The sequence below is a fragment of the Artemia franciscana genome, chromosome 12, assembly GCF_032884065.1.
Source record: "Artemia franciscana chromosome 12, ASM3288406v1, whole genome shotgun sequence".
NCBI lineage: Eukaryota > Metazoa > Arthropoda > Branchiopoda > Anostraca > Artemiidae > Artemia > Artemia franciscana.
In genome coordinates this window covers 13,848,924-13,861,374 of record NC_088874.1, presented here as the reverse complement: position 1 = coordinate 13,861,374, position 12,451 = coordinate 13,848,924, and the positions used below count along the sequence as shown (strand labels likewise).

General features: G+C 35.5%; 1 protein-coding gene across 1 annotated transcript in view; it reads left to right on the top strand.

Moving 5' to 3' along the window:
* The window catches only part of LOC136033717 (arginine-glutamic acid dipeptide repeats protein-like), a 185,175-nt gene that overhangs the window by 108,307 nt on the left and 64,417 nt on the right, over positions 1 to 12,451 (top strand). The window contains exon 3 of the mRNA XM_065714601.1: positions 3,331 to 3,401. Within this exon, the coding sequence (XP_065570673.1) occupies positions 3,331 to 3,401 (71 nt within the window). The remainder of the gene's footprint in view (positions 1 to 3,330; positions 3,402 to 12,451) is intronic.

The window sequence follows — 12,451 nt, the reverse complement described above, 5'->3', positions numbered from 1 at the left end:
AGCGCTTTTTCGTTTGTGGTGGGGGTAGTAAACCCTTGGTGATTTTTGGCTGATTATGAAAGGGAGAGACAGCCCGCATCAGCAAGTTAAAAGGGGGCTTGTCTTGGTCTGCTGATTAACGACTCGACATATGTGCTTTTTGATCTACCCAAATAAGGCCGTTTAAAATGCTCTCGCGTTTTTTAGCTTCATGATATTGCCTTTATATTGTTCATCTCGTATCGTTTATGATTATATATAAAAAATATTTCTATTATCATAGGAAAACGACATGAATCTATAACAAAAAAGGCACGGGCTTGCCCAGGAGGGCCTTGGGTGCCTCGAAATTCCAAAATTTCGGGCACTTTATTTGAATTATCAAATATAAACTGTTGTTTTATTATTCCCCTTCCCCTCCCTGTCGACAAAATTGTGTGTACGTTCCTGAAGAAGAGACTTTGAAGTTTTTTCGTTATTTTTCGTGAATGTTATGTGTAACCTACACTTTCATCCAATATTGACTTAACACTGTGTCAAAGAAATGTTTAGTATATGGACTCACTGAATTTGTTCGAAAAACATTTTTACCTTTTATAATTAGCAATTTCATTCAGATTAATAGTCTAGGGACTGTTTCACTCAAGATCCTGAAAAATGTCTGTAATGTGTTTTGATTCTTGACAGTGTCTGACATGCATGTTTATTTACCACATATTCTATCCTGATAAGCCTATCCCCGCGGTTGCTCTTATCATCAATATTAATCTCTCTTGTCTCTTTCATGGAGTTAATAGGAATCAATTTGGAAGTTCTATCGATTGGAGGATTGGCGGTCCTTTGCTCTGTGTCTAAGTAGTTATCCGTGCGGTTTTGCACGCACTCTCATGATTTAGCAAGTTTAGTTTACTAGGGGAAATAACGATGCTTGATCAAATTCAATAAACTATGCTTGAAGCATGTCAAATTCCGTATCCTAAAAGTCAGTGCCGCAGACTAAAATATGTTTAGAAGTATTCTATGTGAACATGAGTAAGAGTGGATCTAGGATTTTTGTTCAGGGAGGGGGGATTACCAAAACATCTTTACAAAATGCATCAAAAAATTGTTTAAATACATTTTAATTTTTTTTTACTGGTCGGAAAAAATTCGGGGGGGGGGCTAAAACCAGTATAACCTCACCATGGATACGGCCTTGAACACAAACTATTGATGGATGTGACTTCTTCATAAGGATAATCCTGTTTGTTACCGTTAGTCCTTCTTAATCGCTTACTAAAGCTTGGGGAAGCATTGGAAGGTTCCTTTTTATTTTGCCTGGCGAATACCAATTATTATCATGCCGCCACTGAGGAGGGGCTACAGAGGGTATGTCTGTTGTAATTGTTGAGAAGATTTTCCCTGAAAAGTAAAATAAAGTCGGAACCTTCCTGCGACCTCTATCCGAGAACTGAACCTGTGTAGACAATGGGAATTACAACCCGATGCTTCAAGCTGCAATTGCTTAAATCTCTGCTCTTTTTCCTGCATTATGTGCTTTGAAGTTTAATTTCGGATTTCAGATAGTTTTGAAAATCTAGTTCATCTAATTTTATGTATATTATTTGTAGATGTACCTCGTTGATCCGTCACCTATTAAGATGTATTATCTTGTCCTATTATAAGCTTAAATTAAAGCTGCTCCTGCTAAAAATTCAACTCTGACTGGGGCTAATTTGGATCAGAGCTCTGGAAACCCCCTTAAGTTCCTTTTCTCTTGTGGGTAAGTCCCCCTGTCCGCTTTTTCTGCAGGTACGATTGCTAAATTTTCCAATTTTTTTCTTTTACAATCCAATGCTGAGATATCGTGATGCAAGACAAATTAAATTTGCTTCCGAAGCTCGGGTGTATACCCCATCCTTTGTTTTCACAAAAAAGTAAAAGGGGCAAATCCAATCAACTTAATGATGAATTAATGGAAGAACAAATCGAAGTCTTAAGAAACATATTCAAATAGCGTACTTCACTTCAAACTTGCGAATTTAGCTAATTAATTGGACTTTTTGTTGGGTCTTCCAAGTAATAAAAAAAAAACAATGTTTCTTCAACTGAAAATAAGGAGTGACATTGAAACTTCAAAAGAACAGAAATTATTGCGCATATGAAGGGTTTCGCCCCCTAGCCAATACCTCGCTCTTTACGCCAAAGTCGGAATTTTGTTCAAATTCTTTAAGAATGGCCATTCAATCACAAAGGCCGTTTAATTAGTATAAACAATTCTTTTGAAAGTACTTAAAAAACTTAGCTTAAATAGTGAGGTATTGACTATGGGGCGCCCTTCATATGTATAATAATTTCTGTTCGTTTTAAGTTTCAATGTTGCTGCTTACTTTCAGTTTTTTTTTAATTTAATGTCTGATCCTTTTTCAAATAATGCTGGGAAATCTGGCACCCCTTCATAGAGAATTCCTTTCCCCCATGAAAAATTCCTCCCACGTTACCCCCTCCCCTTGAACCCCACCAGAAAAAAATCCCCCTGAAAATGTTTGCACACTTCTCAATAACAAATACTATATGTAAACAATAGGCAAAGGTCATAACTTGTAGCCCTTCCCCCGGAAACTCTGGGGGATTAAGTCATCCTCAAAGACATAGTTATTAAATTTTTCGACTATTCTGAACAAAATGAATAACTCGAAGTTTTTATCGGATGACTTTTGGAAACAAATGTGTATGGGAGGGGCCTAGTTGCCCTAAATTTTTTGGTCACTTAAAAAGGGCACTAGAATTTTAATTTCCATTTGAATGAGCCCTCTCGCGACATTCTAGGACCACTGGGTCGATACGATCACCCCTGGAAAAAAACAAAACAAAAAAGAACAAACAAATAAACACGCATCCGTGATTTTTATTTTGACAAAAAATACACATTTTTGTAGACAGGAGCTTGAAACCCCTTCACTACGGTTCTCTGATACGCTGAATCTGAGGGTGTGCTTTTCATTAAAATTCTATGACTTTCAGGTTTTTCCCCTTTTTTCGAAAAAAAGGCAACATTTGTAAAACTAAACTTGATGAAACTTGTATATTAGAAATCAGCACAAAAATTCAATTCTTTTGATGTATGTATCGATATCATAATTCTGTTTTTTAGAGTTTCGGTTACTATTGAGCCGGGTCGCTCCTTACTTACAGTTCGTTACCACGAACTTTTTGATATTGTTTCTTAAAGTATAGTTGTTCAAAATGTGCAAAGGAACTTAATGAAATTTTGACTGTTTTTGCTCTTGGATCTAATTCCTGGATTTATTAAATATGTGTGTATGTATGATTCTAGTTTCATAATCTATGTTATGATATATTTCTTTTCAGATTCCGTGTACATAGAGTCACAGCGAGCTGACCAGCCTTATTTTATTTGCAATATACAAGAGTTCAGAAGGGTAAGTTTTTTTTATGTTTTGTTTCTTTTTGTCTACCAATACATCTAAACTAGAAAAAAAGACTTTCAACAGGCGCCTTTGACAAAAAAATAAAATAAAATAACCATTCATATCAACGACCGTGGCGTTGAGCTAAAAGGCAGTACAAAAATAACTCCGAGGTTTGTACTTACAGTAAAATGCAGAAATTCTTAAAGCTGAGTAAACCAATTGTCTCAGAAAGTGTTCCTTATTTTTTTTTATAGTCGAATGGCATTGGTATCAGAAATGAATAACTGCAGATTTATTGCTTTGGTATTTATTGCTTTTGGATGTTTGCTGAAATCTACTGCTAAAAAACAAATAAAAATATTTTTTCGGGGGAGGTTGCGACAAGGTATAATTTAGACCACTCTTAAAATTCTCACTTAGGATTAATTGTTTTTATTCACGACAAAAAAAATATCAACAAAAAACAATTTACTGAATTAAAGTTAGCTTACGGTTATTTAGTGGATTTCCAAGGGCTATTCAATGTCCTTTTTCGTTTTATTGTTTTGGTTTCAGACTTTGCCCGACCTGTCTGATGTAAGATAATAAATGGCGGGTATTTATCATAGGCAAAACAATAGCGCTGCCTAAGTAAAGAAAGATATTTGCACATATATATATATATATATATATATATATATATATATATATATATATATATATATATATATATATATATATATATATATATATATATATATATATATATTTGGTTTGTTTTAGAGCAGGGAACTTCTTATAGAAGGAGTTATCGTAGGTCTGGGAATGATCTATAGTTTTTCTTGTTTTTATGGAGTTTTATATTGGCCGAACCCACCAACAGTTTGTTGAACGATTTATTGAGTATCGTAACTCAATACATAAGGCTCTAAAATTTAGCAAACCTCCTGAAACTTTCGTAACTTTCGTTTCAGCTTTGGGAGACAACATTTTCACCCATCCTGAGCATTACGTACAATTTAATGATGTCACAGCTATTTATAACGATAGGCGCTTGACACAATGGGTACAATTTAGATTTTTTTTTTTTTTTTTTTACATCTACTTTTAGTGTTGAAGACGCCTTGTTTTATACAGGCGAAACATCCGTGTCGTTTTAGTTTGTCTTTTCCGTAGTTCATCATCCCCTTTGTTTTCTTCATCTCGTGACTTTTTTTCTGTCTCTTTGATTTTGTCGACGTTTGTCTGAATAGTAAGGTTAGACAATTTGTACATTAAAATGCGCTCTTTTCGGCATCTGCCGCCTCCGCCTACACATTGGCCAACCGCCCCTCATTTATCATAGATGATGCGGAATTCATCACTAAGTATAATTTGATAAAAATAAAATGAATCAACTTAATTATATCAAGGATTGAAATAAATATCCAAATTAACCATTTATCTTGTATAGATTACGGAACTTTTCAGGAATGAAGCCGCCATCATATGGCATTGATTCCTCTGCAACTGGGAAGCTCAATATATGTTTTTGATATTTTCAAATCGATGGATTATCTTGGCATTTTCTGCTGATAGTAAACTTGATCCCCTTTGGGGCCAAATCGTAGTTGGTGCTACAAAATGGCAGAAATACTACCCTTTCCTTCCGAACGATCTTTTTCGGTCACTCAAAGAGGGCACTAGAACTTTTAATTTTTCGTTTGAATGAGTCCCCTACCGATCTTTTAGGACCATTTCTTTGATACGATCATGCTTTCGAAAAAATGAATAAACACGCATCCATGATCTTTCTTGTAGAAAAAAAGAAGCAAAAGGCAAAACTCTACATTTTGTAGATAGGGTGCTGAATCTAATGGTGTAATTTTCGTCAAGATCACTTGACATTGCGGGGGGTGTGTCCCTCCTTTTTTGAAAAGCCTCTCACGTTAAATCCTGTCACGGTTGTAGCTTTTGATGGGTAATATTAAACTTTTAAACGTAATGAATTTTACCGATTTAAAATTAGAATACAAAGCCAATTCTTTTGATGTACCAATTGTTATCGAAATTCAGTATTTTTAACTTTCGGTTACTATTGGCCCGAGTTACTCCTTGCTCACAGCTCATTACCATGACCTGTTTGATCAGTACGATCAGGTCGTTGTAAAGTAGAAGGCTATACCATTTTCGTTGACAGAATCTACACACTATTTTATTCATCTCTTCTTTCGATCTTTCTTCTTAGACAAGGCGATGTCATGCCTTCTGACAGTACTGTATTCCTTACCTTATAAACGATCTTTTACGATAAGAAAGATCTTTATTTTGTCTCAGACTTCTGATATTCAAGAATTTATTAAAAACAGACCTCCTTTACTTAACATTTTATGCAGGTATACGGTGAAATTCTCGAAAATTAGTCTGTCGTTTATGTTAGTTTTCCATTAGAAACATAGAATTCTAAGAATGATTGTTCCCGAAAGCGTTTCCACGTTCCCTCTAAGCTTTTGAGCGGTAAATGATTTCTATGGACTCTTGAAATGTTGCCTTTTTCTTTTGAAAGGAAAGTAGACCAAGAGATAGAAAATTCATAGTTTTAATTAGCGGTGGGACGATTAATTTGGAACAAGACGGGAAATCAGTATTTTTTTATAGTCAAACAGTTCGTAGTAACGAATGTAAAGTAACTCGGCCCAGTAGTAACCAAAACTGCAACAGAGAAGGGATTTTGATAACAATTAATTCATCAAAGGATTGGATTTTCAATATGTATAAAATTCTTGTAAGTTTAATGCTACCTATCAAATTCAGATTTGTCTTATTTTCGAAAAGGGGGGAAACACCCTCAAAAAGTCAAGTGACCTTAATGGAAATCACACCGCCAGATTCAGCATAGTAGAGAAGTCCTACTGTGGAGTATTCAAGCTCCTATCTACAAAAATTCGGAATGTTGTGTTTTTGCCAAAAGAAAGATCGCAAATACGTGTCCTAGAAGAGTGGAAGAGGGCTTATTAGAACGGAATAAGTTCTAGTGCCCTTTTAAGTGACAAAAAGATTGGAGGGCAACTAGTCCTTTGTGTCATGGTTTTGATACATTTTAGGGGGTCTTGGCCCCTTTTTCCATTATTTTCTTTGTAGTCTGGACTGCCAGTTTGAAAACTATCCCTAGAGACTTGCTTGATCTATTCGTAATAGGATTATGAACACCATTAATTGTTTATAGCTATGTCTCTAATGTTACTCTTATCTGACCATCGAAATTTTCTTTTTTAATTTTCAGCCCAGCCTGTGATACAATCTAAACTGTTCTGGTAATGTTTTTCTTCAAGTCGATCAATTGTGTTTTCTCAATTCTTTTTTGCATCGTAATCTGGTTTCGGTCACTTGACTAGTTTGTACTTTATTCGGTCTTATGCGTTCATTGTTCTTCTCAATCCCCGTTTCCTTCCTCTCTCTCATCTTGTTTTGCCCTAATTTGAGGGGATATATTGTTCCTCTGTTTCTGACTCCAATTGCTGCATTGGAAAATCGATAATATTTTCGAATGCTATCTCAAGCATGTAAGTAATATAACGAATGAAAAAATACAAAATCATAGTGTGACCAAATATAAGGGAAACTTCAAAATTATGCGAAGCTCATGTATGCATTTGTTTTTTACAATTTTTTTTATTTTTTTTTCCCCTCATGTCGAAATCACAAATAAAAAATCAAATGCAAACCTAATTTTTTAAAACAATAGTGAAGACTTATTAAACTTCAAAACTATCAAAAATTAACTGTTAGAGGGGACTATCACATCATTTCCTCACTAATCGATAAATTATTTTGATGGGACAGAACATATACATTTAAAATATGTAAAAAAAAACTAACAGTTTCACTGTTTGACCTGATTGCTTGAAGTTTTGAGACAAATTTTGCCACCCTATGTTTTGAAAAATCTAATTTACCCCCCCCCCCTATATTCTCGTGAACCGTTTTCCGAAAAACGCTATATAAAGTCACATACCATATCACAATCAGGAATCATCTACCTTCTCTCCCTCCAAATTATTCGCTGTGCACTCACCCGTATGTTAAGGAATATTTTTCAACGCAATTTATTAGGGACGAATTCCAACTTGGATAGCACAATCTTTGACCCAGTAACTCCGTGTTACCAGAGCAAAATCCGTGACTCCATCATTAGGAGTCACTAAAGGACGCTTGTTTTTATTAGGTGGTGAAGCGATACCAGTTTCGGCCAATAGATGATTTTCAATTAATTGGTTGATTAGACCAATTAATTGATACACAAAAATTTACCAGTGTACGACATTGCTTTATAGGAGAATAGTGTTCAATTATCTTACCCGTATTGTTGCTAGTGATAATTCTATAACGATCGGGAGTTAGTTCCTAGCATGTACAAGATTTGCTGACACGGTTGCCAACCCCTTTGCATCCGGCTGAATCGAATCTCAGCAGAGCCATTAGATTTAATTGGATATCTTCGCCTGTTTCAACTCAGCAGTAGAAGATGGATGTCATATCCTCATAAGAATTGCCTCTAAATGGATATCCATGGGCGGGTATATCAGTTCTGTCGTGTCGCTGATTATACTAAACTAGCAAAATGAATTGATAGGTGAATTGGCTTGAGAAAAAGTAGTGAATACTTTTTGCAATAAAGACTGTAGCCGTGTAGCGTGACTGTTTAGCGGGTTTCTTTCCTTTTGTGTAATCGTGCAGTTATTTTTCCCTGTCGTGAAGTAAACTTGTGGTTGGGAAGATTAAAGGTGGTTTTTAATGATTTAAATTATAGAATGCACTCTCCTGGTTAAACTAAGAAAAAAGTGTAAAACTAAGAAAAGTGTAAAAGAATATAATTAACTAGGAAAAGAAAAAAAAAGATAAATTGGAAGTCATAATTTTTTCTTCTTATTGAGTAAAACGAGATTTTTGTGACGTATGGAATTCCAGTTAAAGTATGCGGTGTATGGAGGTTTCTGGTTTTTGTTATCAGTTGTATGGTTTGGAACTGGATTTTGGGTAACGTATGATATAGACAATGGCGTTCTGGTAACTTTTTGAAGGGGGAAGGTGTTGTAAGAATGCCTATTTTACTTGAAATTTCCCATATTTTACTAGAATTTTTAGATGTTTTACGTGGAATTATGCAGTAATCTCCTGACGAGTCCTTGAGAACTAATCCGTTAAGCTCTCTAAAAACTTCAAATCTGGGTCATTTAATGAATATTATCCTGCGTAGCTTCACCGCACCCGTTAAAAATTTTCGTAAGTATTTTATTCGCCGACCTTCCTGACGGAGGATGAAGTCTGTCTACAGACAGATAGATTTTTGCCTTCATTCCCCGTTTTTTTCATATGTCTTTCTTGAATTTTAACCACTCACCCTAAAGTGTGTCCTTTCACTGGACAGGACTAGAGTCACTAACGTAGAGCTAGATGCTGGGTCGGAGGCACATGATTATGTACATCAGAGACAAAAAGTGAATAACCTTTTGTATTCTTCAGGTTAGTTTCAATAGCATTTTTCTCTCTTGTATGTATGCTCTGAGCTCTTAACTACCCAATGGAAGTTCTCTGAGAAAATTTTAGCTTTGGTTCCTCCTCTATTATCGCACTTTTGTTTGAGCTGTAAATTTCGACTATGCTTGGGATTCGTCCTGAATTTGTTTACTATTTAATTTTGAAAAGTGTACTTTTCTTGGACATGTTGTGCCCAGGGTTCTCTGGATTCGCCACTACAGGGGGGGGGGCTACTGATTTTCAGCCCACAACAATTGACTAGGCTCCCTTCTTCCCGATCAGTCCCGGCAAAGATTGCCTTTCAGAGTTTGTCTCCATTCCTCTTGGTTCACCCTCTCTGTCGAAGAGTAATGCTTACATAAAAAACAGGTGAATGCAGATAATCATACCAACGAATACTGCGATGATTTTTCCTTTAAACAAAGATGCTAGACTGTAATATATGATTATAATCTTTGAGTGTTTTCAAAGCCGCTCTGTAATAGGCCATTGTTTTCGCTTCAAATATTTTTGCTACTATAATTGGACAAAACATAATGGCTGTAAGATGAGGCTAAATAAGAACCGCAAGAATTTTTTTTCTTAATTTGAATCCACTCGTAAACTCGGAAAAAAGGTATCACTGTTGAAAGCTAAATTTTTTATCAAACAGTTCGTGGTAACGAACTGTAGTAGGGAGCGACCCGGCTCAATAGTAACCAAAACTCTAAAGAATTGAATTTTGATATCAATAGCTACATCGAAAGAATCGAATTTTAATGCTGATTTTAAATATATAAGTTTCATCAAGTTTAGTCCTACCCATCAAAAGTTACGAGCCTGAGAAAATTTGCCTTATTTATGAAAATAGGGGGAAACACCCCCTAAAAGTCGTAGGATCTTAACGAAAATGACACCATCAGATTCAGCGTATCAGAGAACCCTACTGTAGAAGTTTCAAGCTCCTATCTACAAAAATGTGGAATTTTGTATTTTTTGCCAGAAGACAAATCACGGGTGCGTGTTTATTTGTTTGTTTTTTTGTTTTTGTTTTTTTTTCCAGGGGTCATCGTATCGACCAATTGGTCCTAGAATGTCGCAAGAGGGCTCATTCTAACGGAAATGAAAAGTTCTAGTGCCCTTTTTAAGTGACCGAAAAAATTAGAGGGCCCCCTCCCACGTTCATTTTTTCCCAAAGTCAACGGGTCAAAATTTTGAGATAGCCATTTTGTTCAGCATAGTCGAAAATCATAATAACTATGTCTTTGGGGATGACTTACTCCCCCACAATCCCTGGGGGAGGGGCTGCAAGTTACAAACTTTGACCAGTGTTTACATATAGTAATGGTTATTGGGAAGTGTACAGACGTTTTCAGGGGGATTTTATTTTATTTGGGGGTGGGGCTGAGGAGAGGGGGCTATGTTGGAGGATCTTTCCTTGGAGGAATCTGTTTTGGGGGAAGAAAAATTCAATGAAAAGGGCGCAGGATTCTCTAGCATTACTATAAGAAAACAATGAAAAATAAACATGAAAACTTTTTTTCAAATGAAAGGAAGAAGTAGCATTGAAACTTAAAACGAACAGAGATTATTACGCATATGAGGGGTTCTAAAAATACTTTAGCATAAAGAGCGAGGTATTTAGGAGGAGATAAATACCTTGCTCTTTATGCTAAAGTATTTTTAGTAATTTCAACTATTTATTCTACGGCCTTTCTGATTCAGGGGTCATTCTTAAAGAATTGGGACAAAACTTACGATTTAGTGTAAAGAGCGAGGTATTAACGAGGGTACAAACCCCCTCGTATACATAATAAAAATATAAGGTTATGAAAGTTTGTTACGTAAGCTAATTCTTAAGTTACGCATATTTTTTACTAATAAAAACGTTCGTTAAAATTAAAAGTTCTAGTTGCCTTTTTAAGTAACCGAAAAATTATAGGGCAACTAGGCCTCCTTCCTCACCCCTTATTTCTCAAAATCATCTGATCAAAACTAAGAGAAAGCCATTTAGCCAAAAAAGGAATTAATATGCAAATTTCATTTTAATAATTTATGTGCGGAGAGCCAAAACCAAACATGCATTAATTCAAAAACGTTTAGAAATTAAAAAAAAAAAACTAATTTTTTTTAGCTGAAAGTAAGGAGCGACATTAAAACTTAAAACGAACAGAAATTACTCCGTATATGAAATGGGTTGTCCCCTCCACAATCCCTCGCTCTTTACGCTAAAGTTTGACTTTTTGCCACAATTCTACTTTTTAAAACAATTAAAAGCTTTAGCGTAAAGAGCGAGGGATTGCGGAGGGGACAACCCATTTCATATACGGAGTAATTTCTGTTCGTTTTAAGTTTTAATGTCGCTCCTTACTTTCAGCTAAAAAAATTAGTTTTTTTTTATTTAATTTTATACTCAAGTACCATAACGGCTTTGTGTTAACTCAGTCGAATGACATATGACGGTTCCAAAGTTTTAGACTAAATGAGTAGAAAGGACATAGGTGTACCAAAGAGGCCAAGGGCGGACAGTATTTTTCCTTCACAAAATACATTGCTTCCTCCCCCCTAAAGATCCCCAAAGCGAGCATAAAAATAAGATCCGACAAACGATGGTAAATTCGATCTCCACCTTCCCCTATCTGTCTCGCTATCCCACCCCAACGGATGAACTATTACATACATGCGGGATTTTGTGAAGGTTTGCTCCTACCAAAGAAATTCCTATTGTAATACCAAAATACAAAGTCATTATTTAGCCACATGGTTTTCGTATTCGTGAAATCGACGCACTTATGGTATAATTTGGCAAATTGATTTTTAGTTTTGTTTAATGGGAAGGGCAATATGGACAATATAGAAGAAACAAATATATGGGGAAACCGTACGTATCTTAAGATTTCCAGAGGGCGCTGGCCTGAAGGCCTTTCCATAAGTATACATATGCTCGTTGTTTATAGTTACAAATGCTTCATCTTAGTAAGATTTTCATTGTAATCTAATCGCTGTTATGGTTTTGTTAACTTATAAAAGAAAAGCTTCACATACGCTTCTCTCTAGTATGTCCAAAGTTGTTTTATTTTCTTATAATTTGCCTTGTTAGGAGGGCGGTCTTTAAAATGTCATTACTACCGAAAAATCTAACAACACTATTTTCCAAACGACCCAAAAAAATGACAATGTGTCTGCAAATAATCTTGACTATTTTAAACATAAAAATTTGGCTAATTCCTGTGTTTGTCAAGGCTCTGACTGCATTCAACCGATCATTTCTCTTATCTGACGTGTCAGGAATTTGTAATTAATTATTCTTAGATGAAAAGCTCCGTGTATAAATTAGTTTAAAATGCTACTCTTTGGATTAGATAGCTCATGTCAGGACTCAGTCCTTTCATTCCATGGTGTGAATGTGTCTCTTTTAGCTGGATGATATTCTTGATTATATTGATTTTTGGTTAAGATCAAGTTATAAACTATATGTATTTTGGTCGATGTCAATGTTTAGAATCGTATAGTTCGAGCTATACCCACAAACAGGCTAGGGGTGAGATTTTCTTACCCTTGAAATCAATCTGGAGGACCACGTC